We start from the raw sequence: 15,072 nt of genomic DNA on the forward strand, positions 1-15,072 counted from the left end.
ACTTTTTATAAGTAACAATTCTTGATGAACACTAAATTTACGGTTAACAAGTTTGATTTTTTATTTCCCAACAGTGGCAGCAGCCAACTGCAGGATGATATTAACCAATAATTAGTGCATATAGTTTTTCCATGTGTAATAGGATTTAGTTTGTGTTATTCAGTGTCATTTTAAACATATAAAACTTGGTGTTCCCCCTGGGCCTCCTAGTGGTGTGGAGGCCCTGAGCAGCCACTTAACTTAGTTTCTGTTTGCGTCCCTGGTAAAGACACTAAAAACCTAAATTATTTAGCTACAGTAGCATGATTTCTGAAAATCAATCTTGAAGGTGCATTACTATCCAGCCATCCACTTTGTTTCCTTTAAGCATTGATGGTGTTTAAAGAAAACAGCAAAAATCCTGTAACAAAATTCCAGGGCTTTCAGAAGACAGACTGGCCCACAGCATCACTGATCCTTCACTATTCTTACAACTGGACATCCGGTGCTCATCTTTTGTTTCTACCAAACACCACTGGAGGGTTTTTACTGGAAAACCCAGCTATCGTCTCATCAAACCCAGTTCAAAGTAACGCTGAGCAGACTCCATGTTTGAGTTTATGATCCATCTATCTGCTGTCTATTACTTATCCAGGGTCGAGTTGCAGGGCAGCAGATCGAGACTCAGGGAATCCCAAGGGATTCTGTGCTGAAATTATTTCACTTCATTCACCCGCCTATGGAAAGACAATCACAAGATGAAGAAATGTCAACCTGTCACCAAAATGCGTGGGGAGAAAAACAGAATGACTGATAAATTATTTTCAATACTAATTTGTTTTTTTCATTCTTTATCCTAAAACTTTAAAGTCCAAGTAAATTTTTATCTTGTAGTGTTGTTTACAGATCATTACAGCACATGGGTGGCTAATGAATAACATGTCGTTAAGCATCACGTCAGTTGAATTTTATTTCCAACTTTCTCTTTCCTGTGGACCCAACAAGTTAACTCTTTAAACTCCATTAACTATCTTTCTTTATGTATGTCTTCATGTGATCTCTCTTAGAAGATCACAGAGGCTCAATTTGACTAAACATTGCATTAAATTTAATTAAGCTCTTGTGAGTGGGTGATGCTAACCCTGTTAATACTGCAGATACATGTATATTAGTGTGTAAATGAAGTTTGTAACATTATGCATATTTAAATTCACACTAATTGTTCAGATTAGTTTCAGTTACATTTTTATTCTAACATTGGGTCGCCTGACGCTTAAAAGTTTTAAAGATGTTCTATTGCTTCATCGTGTTTCCTTCTGCTGGTTCATAATGTTCTGGTATTGATTTTCTCAGACTAATGCTATGCGATGTTTGCGTTTTGAAGGAGCTCAGACTGTTATTTGTCTTCCATTAAACCTGCAATTAACACTGAAAACCTGAACACCAGGAAGCCAGAGATACTCCACACACCCACACTTATACAGTCACCTGTAAATCAACGAGTGTAACCTGCCGTTACAAGCCAAATTAGAGGAGCAGTAAATCTTGCTGACGCATCACGAGTTGTGAAGAAATACAAAAATATGACATAGAGCCACAGTGAAAATGTGTATTTAGGAAGCACCAGAGAGAATAAGCATAACTTTATTACTTCTACAATGTGTTAGCTCTTTATAATAGTTCTCTGTCTTGTTTTACGAAGACAGTTTTTATCCATGAATGATCTTTCTGAGCAGCAGAACTTGAGTGGATTTTATTGGGATTTTATTCAAATGCAAGAAAAATATTACACTGGTAAAATTACACTGGAAGTTGTGGTGCTTTTTCTATTTAGTCCACCATGCTAGTATGTCGTTGAACCACATTTAAAACGGCAAGTTTATGGCTATTTCTCCACATGGTTTACAAATCAAGAGACCGAATTATGATGAACACGTCTTAGTAAATTCAGTGTTCAGATGATGGAATAAACACTGCTTTAATGAATGTTTTGTAAGCTGACTCTGTTTGAAATGTCTGCTATGTTCCTGGGTCTTCATGATGCCTTCTCTTGATTTATCTTCTCTAATAAATCTCTTTGAGAACATTTATTCTGATTATTTATACACAGAAGGAAGGAGGTAAGTAAATACCAAGGGACTATAGATTTAATGTGTCATTTTTCTGTGTTGGCATGTAGGTTCAAAAACCTCCTCTTCCACCCTGTCCTCAAAATATGCTTCAAGTTTGATCTGTTTTGCAGTTTGATATGTTTTGCAGTTTGATCTGTTTTGCAGTGATCTAATTCTCAGCATGTCCTCCCAGGTGCTCGGTGTTTGCAAGAACTTCCAGGATCATCTCTCAGATGGGCTCTAATTTTGTTTGTAGCATTTAATTTCCCAAAGCGCTGAGTTATTTCTTTATTTCATTCTCTCTCCTCTGTTTGTTCCTCCATCAGCACCTTTTCGGGAGCTGAACGGGACGCAGTGAGTTGCAGGAGGTGGGAATGTCCTAAGAAAGACAGAAAGACAAGAAACAGGAGTTTGGTGGTCCTTCATCACTCCGGATCCAGGCCGAGGCGGGGCGGAGCTACACCTTACAGCTCTCATTCGGACGCGTTGGATATTCGCAGTGGGGGCAATAGTTTTTTGTTTTTCTTCTTCTTCTTCTTCTTCCTCTGGTGGCTCAGTTGATCAAAGGCGAGCGGAGTGCACGTCGTGTCGACAGATCGCCATGGGAGCGCAGGGCTCATCGCAGCGGGACGGGAAGGTCCAGGAGGAGGATGCGTCAGCCTCAGCCTCCGGCGGGGAGCTGAGCGCAGAGGTGAAGGTGCGTCAGGAGGGAAGCGGCGTCCTGGACGGGAAGGTAAAGCTCGTTTCCGACCCCATTGCAGCATCTCTGACAGCCCTTTGCAGCAGGCGGAGAGATGAACGTTCCGGGTCTCATGTTTGCAAACATATTCGGCGTCCCAACAACCTCCCGCAATGTTCCGCAGCGCTCCATGTGCGCCTGTTTTTTTTTTTGCTGAGTAATGGGTCGACTTGTCCGCAGTCCCGCAGTAATAAAACGCCAGCATGCAGCCAAGACCGCTTCAGATACGAAGCCAGGCAGGTTACAGAGCCTCAGGCGCCCGGCAGCCTGCGGGCTTTTACATGTTTGGAAACGTAAAGAAGCGACGAGATGAAACGGACTCGGAGGTGACTTTGCACTGCTTTTTGCTTATAAATGTAAAGCGGACTCATCCCGTCTGTTTAGTCTCCAATATTTAAAACATAAACGGCTGATAAAAAGTATTTTAGTGCAGACAAAAACACATGATGTGGACAATTGAAGTCAATTATCCTTTGAGGAAAAAAGCATGGAGAGTGAAATGAATACAAAAGAGATTTTATAGCAGGATAATAATAATTATTATAATTATTATTGATGATAATAATTTATTTGATTTAAGTCAACATCTAAAACTTTCTAAATAAAGGAATAGATCATATTTACCAACATTATAAATACAGAAAGAAGAAAAAATAGAAAAATATTTAAATAAAAAAAAGATTAAATAACTAAACAATGGTGCATATCACCACCTATAATCAGTATCTGACAAGTGTTAGTTTTGATCATCAACTTTAAACGTACATTAAGTGTCTGTTCATTTTACAGTGGCATTTTAACCACATCTTTTTCGGTTTTCTATGTTTTTAATAGTTGGAATCATGTGGAGACTTTATTTTATGGTCTATTTGTGAAAACTAGTTAAATATCAGAATCAAAGACACCAGAAACTGCAAAGGCTTACATAGGAATAGAAAATGGATGGATGCACAAAAAGGAGCACCAAATGTTGACCCTGCTGAGGAAGACTGGAGTTTTTACTTAATGCAGAACCTAAAGAGAAAATCAATTTGAAAATAGCTGCTGACTAGAATGCTAGACCACTTATCAAGCAATTGTTTCAACTCCTCCTCTAAATTAAATCAAGTATTTTCCCCTGGAGATGACTTCCTCACTAAAAGAGGAAACCATGATTTAACCTCTCTGGGCAGGTCATTTCTTTAGCCAAATATTGGACAGATGAGACAGGGAGACTAAAGTACCAATTAACTAAACTTCACCCATAAACCTCAAATCATCAAAACTGTTGTTTGTTGTGTTTTTGCTGCCCTTTTATGTTAATATACAGAAAACCTTCTTAAGTGTGTGTGTGTGTGTTTCACCACCTATCTCATACATGCTCCGTATAACCTGCTGGATTTACTGACATTTTAATGTGCGAAAGGTCAGCAGGTCACATCTTCTCCTGAAAGACCTCCTGGACGGTAAAACCAACAAAGCTGGGAGCTTAACGTCCCTGCAGATTTTTATCACAGCTTCATCTGTTCACACTTGTTTCCTTTCCAGGGAGACTCTTGTTTTGCCCACATTTCCTCCTGACATAACGTCTTGGGAGTTGTTTCCATGTAATCTGTGTGGTATAGTTTGTGCTTCCTGCAACTGCCATCACCGTCTTCACATCATTTTTCACAGGAATTTTGGCACAACGTAACGTATCGTGACGTCACCAGGGCTCTAAATCTGCTTTTCTTTTTGATTCCAGCTAAAGAACGTGATGCAGACCAAAGCAAACATGTTGCGGCTCGTTTGTCTCAACGACAACACTTGTGTTGTTTGATCTAAGCGCAGGAACGAAAGCGATATTTTAGAAAAATATCGGTTCATGTTACTTTGTTCAAACATCCGCGTAGCTTTACAACCCAGTAGAGTAAGAAGTTTAACATGATCCAGTGTCCAGAGTTACATAACCTCAGAAAAAGCGCGCTTGTACCCTTGAAGGGCTGGAACAGGTGCATTTATGGCTCCTGCTGTTGCACAGTTTCAGAATTACCATATCTAATTAATGTTTCAGTCCCTCCGGGCCTTTGTCTAGACACTTTATAATTCGCTGCTGTCTTTTTTTTGACTGTGCAAACCTGGAAAGTTGCTGGTTGGGCAGAAGGGAACCATGACCTTGGCTGTTGCGTCACGTCTTTTATTTTTTCACCATCTCAAAGAGGAGGGAGGGAGCAGAGCTGTGCAGCATTACACTAAGCCAGATCTCCACTTTGAAATGCATCTATCAGACATTTTAAAGCTTAAACATTGACCTGCTCAGACAACATGATTCATTCACGTACAGCTCCATGTTGTGGTGTGTTTTGGGACTTGAGAGAGGGCAAGTAGGCTGAGCTTGGAAGGTGATAACGCGTTCTTGGTTGATGCGGTCGAAGCTCCCAAGCTTGATACGCAGACGATAAATATCCTCCTCACTCCGCAGAGGAATTTTAGAAATGTGTGTGTGTGCGTGTGTGTGTGTCTCTCCATCACCGGGACACGCCTTCCTCGTGCTTTACCATCTTCTCAACCTCACAGATGCTGTCAAAATAAATCACAGTAGGCGTTCGAGCTCCAATGGGTTTTAATAAAAAATGCTCTTTTACCCCTCAACACTGGATAATTGTGATCTTTATGACATATAAATGAAAAAAAAAATCTGTACAGTGCCTTCCAAAAGTATTCATGCATGTTTTTGACATATTTTATAGGGTTGAAACACAAACTTTAATGTATTTTAGCAACATTTTTGGGAACGCAAAGTAGAACATAGAATCGAGTGGAAAGAAAACTGACTTTTTTTTTTCACAGTTCCCTTTTTCTCTGACACTCCTAAATAAAAACCAGTATAACTGATCTCCTGCAGACATCACTTAATTATAATTCAATGTGTCCACCTGTGTGTGTAAATCCATCTGTTCACTCAACCCAGAGCAGGAATGAGAACAAACTTAGTACCTTTTACTTTCTTTTTGGTCATTTGCTTTTTCCTTTGGTTTGTCATATTTTATTCTAATTCATGTAAAGCACTTTGAGCTGCCTTGCTGCAGAAAATGTGTAAAAAAATGACCTTACCTTCTATGAAGTCCCAATATGTTTGGTGGAGAACATTTTATGGAGCAACCAAGCATCATAACGATGAGAGCGCAGCAAACAGGTCAAGGAGAAAATAGAAACTCAAAACAGGGTCAGTGTATAAAGTCGTCTAATCGAGATTATTAGACTCTGTGGTCGCTAAGACGAACTTCTGCTTACAATAAGATGACATATTCTTATCACAATTATTTGATTTCCCCCCCAGTTAATGATAAATCATGCAATGATCTAAACGTACAGTCTGTGTGCAGGTTATGATTATTAATGATCATTTTTGTGGAAGCTGTGTCCCAATGTCCTCACAAGACACTATAATTCACTGCCGTCTTTTTTTTTTTTTTTTTTTTTGACTGTGCAAACCTGGAAAGTTTCTAGTTGGACAGAAGGGAGCCATGATCCTGACATCTAAGATGCTCAGAAGATGATTTAAAAACTCATCAGCTCCTCTATTGGGAACACCTGTTCATCTTCTTGTTCACACAAAACCTAATCAGCTAATCATGTCAACACATTTAGGCCTTCAGAAGATGATTTACTGTTTAAACTGAGAACCAGTTTAAACTATAATTGGTTCAGGACTAGTTCCTCAGGGGTCAGTAATTTTATTTCATATTAACTACGTGATCATTTTAGATAATAGCAAACTCCTTCATTTAATTTTAGCTCTACACTGAGTAAACTCGGATAAACATATTTACTGAGATATTTTATTTTTTATTTGCATTATTTTGTATCACTTAATTTGCATTCAGTCATCACAACGGCAAAGAAAGGTGACTCCAATGATCCAACACCCTGTTATGTAAAGCAATGTGTGCTGATTAAAGCTTTTACGTTCCTGTATAATGAGCTGCGGCTGATCAGATGCTGCCCTGGCTCTGATTATCCTGTTTAGCAGAGAGAGAAAGAGGGGGGGAGGCAGGAGGGGATCGAGACAGAAGATTCATTGACGACGGGCCTGGATGGGGAGCAGCGTTTTGGGTGGGCGAAGGGAGAGGGGGGGCGAGTACATCCAAGGGAGATCGAGAGGAAAAAAAAGTTGGAGAAAGAGAGAGAGAGAAAGTTAGGGGGGGGAGGGGAGGCGTCAGCGTGACACAAAGCCAGATGAATCAGCCGATTGTTCCCTCTGTTCTCCCTCCTGCCTGATTTTAAAAGGACTCCGATGACAGAGGTTGAGTTAAAATGGGCTCAGGTAGAGAAAGAAGGAGCGGACCCGGTGCCGCGGAGAGCGTAGGTGTTGACAGTGAAGGAATGGGTCCTACTTTCACATGGCCCACAAACAAAACTCATCAGTGATCTCTGAAGCAAAAAGGATTTAAAAGTCCTGCAGACTTACTTCAGTCACCAGCTGTGGTCGTTTATTCTTTTAAAACGCAGCACAATCATTGCTTTAAAATCCACAAAGTTCATCCTACACAGCACATCCTACTCTTGTTGGTAATTTCACTACACAAATTTCACAAAATCACCAGTGCCACAACTATTGGTACCTTTAATAATTCCTACAATGCATTTTGGTACCATGTTTATTGATTGTGAAAAAATGCTAAAAAATGTATTTCTAAAGTTTAAAGCTAGAGAACTCTGTCAAGAAATTACTATAATATCCATGTGACACCAAATTAATACCAGCAATGCCACAATCAAACAGCAGGACAGTAAAAATAGAAACTCTGAAGAGAAGACTTTTATTTCTTCAGGGTCAACAGTAAGTGTGAAGTAAGAAATATGAAATTGCCTTGAAGATAATTTGCAACTTTAGCACAAAAACGCAAGTTTTCACATCTGTCAGCCTCCAAACTGAAACTGAAAACCTGAAACTCATCCTGAAAGCTGAAAGACGGTTCACTTCAGCTGCATAAACCAGCTGCCCTTTGTGGGTTCTGAGAGTTTAACTAATTTTATCTAACCAAATTAGACGAATTAAAGTTAAAAGCCTGATGACGGAGATTACTACTTCAGTGACGTGGAACGTATAAAAGAGGGGCAGCAATTAATTAATCTAAAATGCAGAGTCATGAAAAACAAAATAAAATCCGGCTTATTTGATTCTAGCATGTGGATTGCCAAAGTAAAAGTCCACAGCAGCAACGTTAATGTCCACCAAAAACTTTCTAAAGTTGAATAACAGCATAATAACATAATCAGGCGTTAACTGAATTTAACGTAAATAACAGTCCGTCCGTCCTACAGCTGCAGTACCACAAGATGACTGTTTTTAATTCAGCTAATCTTGCTAATCAAGACAGTTTTTTTTTTCCTAGCTGTGCTTTAAGAGAAACAGGAAGTGGCAAATCAGTCTGTATTAAGGAGAGCTTCCTTTTTTTCTGCTTTCAGATTCACTGTAAAAACAGCCAGTCTTTCTGAGGATACGAAAAAACCCCAAAGGTCTTTTGTTCCCGTCCGCTGCCCTCTGCCCGACACTCATCTCTGATAATGAATCCGCAGGTCAACACTAAATACAACAATGACTTGGAAGTTATTGCATAACAGCGCTTCTTTGCTGCTTCATTTTGCCATGAAGTGAACGTGAGTTCCCAGGATGTTAGCCAAGCTTAATTAAACATCCAAATTTACAGCAAGGCCAAGTTTAAGTCAATTCTCTCAATAATGGACTCATAATACTGTGCAAAGTCATTAAAATCAAATGTAGTAATGTTTTTTTGAGAATTTACCATTTATTATGATACATTTCTGTATTATATGTTTTATAGTTAATTGAAAAAAGTGAATGTATGCCGGTTTGTCCACAGTTTTTACTCCTCGTTTTGTTTTATTTTATTTTGAAGCACTTATGAGACAAAGTGGTGAAACATAAAGCGGCCTTGGCTGTTACTCAACAGGTTGCTGCTAGGTAAGCAAAGAGCACCTAGCTTAAGTTGCTGTGAGAAGTTGAGCAGCTGCAGCCTTTCCTCTGCCTACATCTCCCAGAATGCCTTGTGGTTCTGGATCAGAATTCAAGAAAAAGAAAAATTCACATTTTAAAAACTTTATTTCAAACAAATAACATTAACATACATAAAGAATTTTTGGCACAATGACAAATATCACATTATAAAAAAATGTTAGAAAAGAATAACTACAAACATGAACAATTTTGATGTTACAATCTTGCAATTTTCAAAGTAGAATAAATAAAGTAAGAAAAAAAAAGAATATTCCATCATATGTCTTATCTATTGATATTGATCACATGTCAATTGCCGTACGTATTGTTATTGATTTATTGTCCAGCCCTGATATATGCCTATTGTGAACCAGAACATAACAGTGGATATTTGTCAAATGAAAAGCATTATAGAAAGAAAATCTTAAAACGCAAACTGCACATCACTGCAACACGGTGGTGGCAGCATCATGCTGTGAAGATGCTTTTCTTCAGCAGGATCAGGGAAACTGGCCAGAGTTGACAGGAAGATGGATGGAGCTGAATACAGAGCAATTCAGGCCACAAATAAACCGGCACAATTCATGTGAAATATAATTAACTAAATTGTTGTAATATGAAAAAATTGTAGAAAAATTCATGATGTTTAAATACCTTTGCAATGGACTGTAGTTTAAGCTACAATGTAAAGTTTATGACACAAATTCACTTAACATAAAGCACGAAAGTGCATTCGAACACGCCAGTGTGTGTTCTGTTCATTCTGTTTTTCAGCATAAAAAAGTATGAACATTTTAATAAGATTAAAACTTCATCCTCCCCTGAGATGATCTCTACATAAAAGGTCGTAAACACATTTTGTGACCTGCTTTAACTTAACTTTAATTTGAATTGCATGACCACAGTTTACAATAATGTCTTGTATTCAATTTAAAAGCTTAAACTTTTTTATATTCTCACCGCTAACAAAAAAAGCAGTGTCTCCCAATAAAGTTGCATGAGGCTTTTCTTCAGAAGATTACAATGTCTGCCTGCATGAAACAGAGTTTTTTAAAACTCATTTCAGGAAAAAATGTAAAAACTAGTAATGGGCCGAGAATTGAGCCTTGAGGAGAAAAATAAGCTTTCAGTGATGAGTACTCTTTAACTTTTACTGAGAAATTCCTATTTTGTAAAGGATAAAACCTGAAGGGCCACTATCTTTCAGAAATGTTAATGAACTGCTCTGTTCTTTTAGATACCAAAAAGAGATGTTAAGATTTATATTTTAAATACTATTCAATGGTACAGTTTAGCAAAAACAATATGTATGCTTTACATTTTGAAAGTTAATACTGGTTTATGCACATGATGTCTCTTAAATTGTTGTTAAAAAACAGTTTTGACCCATTACACAAGTAAAGTTAAATGAAGGTACAGTGGTTGAGTGGAAAAGAGACAAAATAAATAAGTGTCTTCAATCTTTACCAAGCATTTTACAGTCTAATTTCTTGCAAATGAAAACATTTTTCCTCCTCCTCTTTCTTTCCTGCCTCTCACTTCTTTGAGAATTTTTCTGCAGCTTTACATCCAATGATCAGGACTTGATGTGCACTTACTACATTTTGTTCTTTACAAAATTTCAATCATGACCTGAAAGACACCAAATCTATTTCGAAGAATGTTTTGTTTATTTTTTTCTTTACTAGAAGGAGATTTGCTAGCTGTCTGTCTGGAGTTGCTGTTAGCTGAGCTCTCTATTGAAAGCTTCTTGATTCTCTGAACTGAGATCACACTGTTTGCTTTCTACTGTAAATACTCAACATTAGATTATTATTATTTTGCACTCCATACAATCTTTGTGCAAAATAAACTGTTCTGAAAAGGCCTAGTATGTAATTTATAATCAGCAAGACTTCAATGAGTTTAGAATAGAAGTAACAGAGATATATACGTAACAACTAAATATCTTAATGAAACCTAATCTTTTCCATGCATTCAAACAAATAATCATTGCTTTTTTTGTTGCAAAGCCTTTGATGCCTTCTTAAAGGAGGATTATCCTGAATTGATGGAGGGTTTTCATGGGGAAAGATCGCGTCCCCCTCTTCACTCCATCTTTTTGTGGCACTCTTTCAGGCCTCTTGCAGCCTTCCTCTCAGCCGCTCAGTTTTGTTCATCCATTTTTCATCAGCTTTGGTCCTGATGCTTCATGTCGAGAACACACTGAGAGATGAAGTCACTGTGTGTGTGGGTGTGTGTTTTTGGTAACTGCGTGTCTTTATGCGAGTCGGAGCATTTCAAGGACAAACATGGAGTCGTGTTTTTATGGTGCAGCTGGTGCACTGGAGTTCAACTCTGAATGTATTTACGTCATGGCTGTTGTTACAACATGGCTGCCGGCTATTATTATGTTCATTTGGAGTTAGAGAGGGAGCGTGATCTTTTCTTGATCTTTTCTTAAATTGAGTTTTAAAATCCGGAACACCTCATTTGGCATGTAAATGTTTTACATGCATTTCCCAGAGTTTTGTAGAAATTAGGTTTTCATCCTCATTATTAAACAGATAATGCTAAATGTTTTATTGAGACTTAAAACCATAATATTTTAGTGAGATAAAATGAAACCATTTTTTTTCCCACGATGAGCTTTGACCAGTTTGAAGAGCAACTTGTATTGGTGACATTTGTTTTAATGCGGATGAGGCATTTCACACTCTGCTCCATTCTTACAAGTTCGGCTATTTCTGTATCATAATGAATGATGAGGGTTAATACACTCAACAACCAAATATTTTGACTTATCCACATGTGGCTGAACTTGGACTACAAAATAAAAATGGTGGATTCACCAAACAAATAGACAAAAATATATAATAGGAAATAGAGACAACTGGACAACTTTAAAAATATAACTCAAACAGAATATAAAGATATCTGCGCAGCACCTGGTGAGACAACTTTAAACTTTTCTGCTTTCCAAGAGACTCAAAGTGCACATCAAAATGTAAATGAGAGCAAGAGAGTGTATTGTGATCTTGTGATCATAAACAGTGTGTTGTCATATGTGATAAGAGATTATTGTTTTGATAAATTAATTCTGGTGTACCCCACAGCTCAGTTGTTAGCCCTCTTTCATATATGCACTGTATACTAACATAGTTTGTTGTATTTACGGTTTCCCATAGCATGCATTCAAACACTGGGATGGTTGTTTCTGTTGCAGCATAGTTTGATAAATCATGGCTCACAGTCAGTGTGAGATTTTGGTGCAAAACTATGTTTGGGGTTGAATGATGGGAGCAACAGCAACATCTGTAAATAATCAAAAACATCCCAAATTTCACAGTGTTCCACCTCGAGCAGCAAGAGGTGAACGTTTTTATGTGACGTTCCACTTGGGCTTCAAATTATTAAGCTGCTCTCCACAGACTTCCGCAGGGGAGTTGGGTGGGATGAGTCAGGAATTTCACTGCTTTTGCTCTCATCTCCAGGAAAAAAAAAATTACAAATACTCCTAACAGTTTCTACAGATTGTGTACAGGCTGACATAAAACAGTCTTCTAGCTCTGTGTTTTCTACTGAAAACAGCATCTTGAAGTCAGAACCACCATTACTGGAAGAAACTTGAATTAAGAATCTAAATATTTTGCTTTTTTATTATATGCATAGTGGATTTAGAATCTCAAGTTGGGATTTCAAGCTCTGTTGTGATGATGCAGCTCCAAGAATGAGAAATGTTTTTTGGTTTAAGCAAAATATAACTGACACTTGAAACTTTTTAAATTTAAAACAGCCACTAAATAGCGCAGCTTAACTAAACAACAGAGGGACAGCAGAAAGGGGCTGATTGCACTACAAGACAATAAGATGCTAGTTTCTTATTTTGTTTTGACCTACTGTTTTAAAAAGAATTAGCATAATGATCAAGGCGTGGCTTTCATTTTATTTGGAGTTTTTTTAGTCAGGTGACAGATAAAAATGTGGTCAGCATGAAGCAGTATGTTCTGCAAAAGAATGTTGCTAGGAAAATAATAACGTTTTGAAACCGGACAAGTCCATCACATAGAAATATTACAGACTGTAAGGTACCAGAGATAAAGCTTTTCCAATCTAAAGATGTTCAGCTGCGAGTTATCATAGACGTTTTGTTGTAGTTACAGCTGCACAGGATGATCACATTACCGTACTTTAAATGTCTTCCCAGCCATCAAAGCTTTTTCTCTCAATTAAATACAAATTTCAATCTAGTTTTAGAAGATTTATGTGACAGAGCAACAAAATAAGTATTAAAATGAAAGTTCTTTTCTTTTTTTTCAGTCCTGTTTACTCTGATAAACCTGACTAAGGTGTAAATCACTTTGGGTCACGATGAACCACAACAGTATAGTGATGGAAGTATCATCGTAATCTTGACGATTCTACAGGCTGCAGAAGATTTGGGGAAGAGGTTCATCTTCCAGCAGCACAATGACCCTAAACATTCAGCATGTTTATGTTTATAACTTTTTGATTTGAGAATTGCTCTCACAACTTGAAACTTGACGGACACGCCTCATTCAGTCTGGCCAATTTGACTGAGTTTTACAAAGAAGAATTGCCAGAAATGTCAACGTTTAGATGTTTGTGATTTTGCACAACTTTGTATTGATTTATCACGTAAAATATCAATAATATACACAAAAAAAATTATGGTTGTAACATGACATATTGTAGAACACGTCAAGAGATGTGGATACTTTTGCTGTAAATACTAAAGATGTCTACTGCAAGATTTGCATATTTTAGGCATTTTTATGCTCATCCTTTTAAATATTGGTGCAATTTACTATTCAAGACTTATGTGCTGCCTTTCTGAAAAAATGCTTTATCCTGAACCCATCCTTCCAGGTTCAGTCAAAAACCAAGAGGTCCCGAGGTTAGATATTTGACACTGAATGTTTGTTTTTTTTTCCCAAAACTTGAATAAAGCACACATATTAATAGACCAATAATTTAAAGCCCAAAGCCATAAAACAACAAAGTCTGATTTAAGTGTCTCACTAATTAAAACCATGTTTATGGTTTCTGTGTCCTTTCTAGAAACAATCGGCGCTGCTGTCGTCCTCTCCCGTATGTGGCTCTCGAGTCTAGATGCTTATCAGAGCTTTGAAATATTTAGAGATTCTTGACAGGAGGGTCAGAAGAGAGCTGGGGTTTGTTTTTTCAACCCAGTTAGAGAGGCTGGCCCCTGGGGGTCAAAGCCTTGCCAGAGTGGCCTGATTGCGATCTTGTCCTGGGGGGTCTTTGCTGCACCGCTGCTGTTTGTTTGTTGCAGTTGTTTGGGTCTGTTTGCTGTTCAAGTGTAGCAGCCGCACAGATGAAGGCTGTGCAGGCCGAGGAAAAACAGACAGATTGTGGGAGGTAAAGGAACAAGGGGTTAAAGGTTTAGTGATGTACTGATGTAGGTCGAACGGTTCGTCCTAAAATGGCAACAGGTGTGAGAGTGGACAGCTTTATTGTCACTCACCGGTTTGATGTGTGCTCAGTTTGGTCTTTCTGCTTCACCGAAGCAACCAGAGCAACACTAATTTAACTCTGTGATTTAATTTTGTCCCACTCATTTTTTTTATTCGTCAATTCGTCAACCGGAAATTAAATACAGCTGACAGTCACACAGAGAGACTTGTTTGGCTTGCAGTTCTGAGATTACAGAACTGTGTGTTAAATTTATTGCATTTCTTGCTCACTCTTTTCTAATAAATTCTTACAGTTTAAATGGCATTTAGCTCTTTATTTATGCAGCGTCACTTATTTTAAGCACAAACTTTGTGATTGTTGGGGGGAGCTTGTTTTGGATAAACATGGAAAGTTTCCTTCTCTCATACATTGTGGAGTATTGAAAAAAATAGTAAAATATAAAGACTGCTGCTTGCTTTCCAAATAATAATCGTATTGTTAAATTTGTGCAACCCAGTACACTGGTGTTCTACATGTTACAAAGTAACCAAATAATATGTTTTCGTCATGATAAACTAAGCATTACAAAGGCTGCCAAATATTTCAAAATCAAGTGTGTTTGATAAGAAATTTAAAGCTAATAGAGATCAAACTTCCTCCTGTTATCCAATGAAATTCTTCACTCTCAGGGTTCTTCCTCTGACTTTGTCTTTCAACACCTAACTGATATTAAAAATTGGTACAACATCCACAGGAAATGTGTTTTTCTTTGCTGTGGTGCGTTCACTGGTTGAAAAAAAACATAACATTTTTGAGTTTCTGACAAAAAAAGTAAAAATTGTAAC

At 37.8% G+C, this 15,072-nt stretch overlaps 1 protein-coding gene across 1 annotated transcript in view; it reads left to right on the top strand.

The window, feature by feature from the left end:
* Positions 1–2,275: 2,275 nt before the first annotated feature.
* The window catches only part of akap12b (A kinase (PRKA) anchor protein 12b), a 41,634-nt gene continuing 28,837 nt past the window's right edge, over positions 2,276–15,072 (top strand). The window contains exon 1 of the mRNA XM_055021453.1: positions 2,276–2,823. Coding sequence (XP_054877428.1) covers positions 2,692–2,823 — 132 coding nt within the window. The 5' untranslated portion in view covers positions 2,276–2,691. The remainder of the gene's footprint in view (positions 2,824–15,072) is intronic.

This window comes from Poeciliopsis prolifica, unplaced genomic scaffold (assembly GCF_027474105.1).
Source record: "Poeciliopsis prolifica strain line A6 unplaced genomic scaffold, Auburn_PproV2 SCAFFOLD076, whole genome shotgun sequence".
NCBI classification, from domain to species: Eukaryota; Metazoa; Chordata; class Actinopteri; order Cyprinodontiformes; family Poeciliidae; genus Poeciliopsis; species Poeciliopsis prolifica.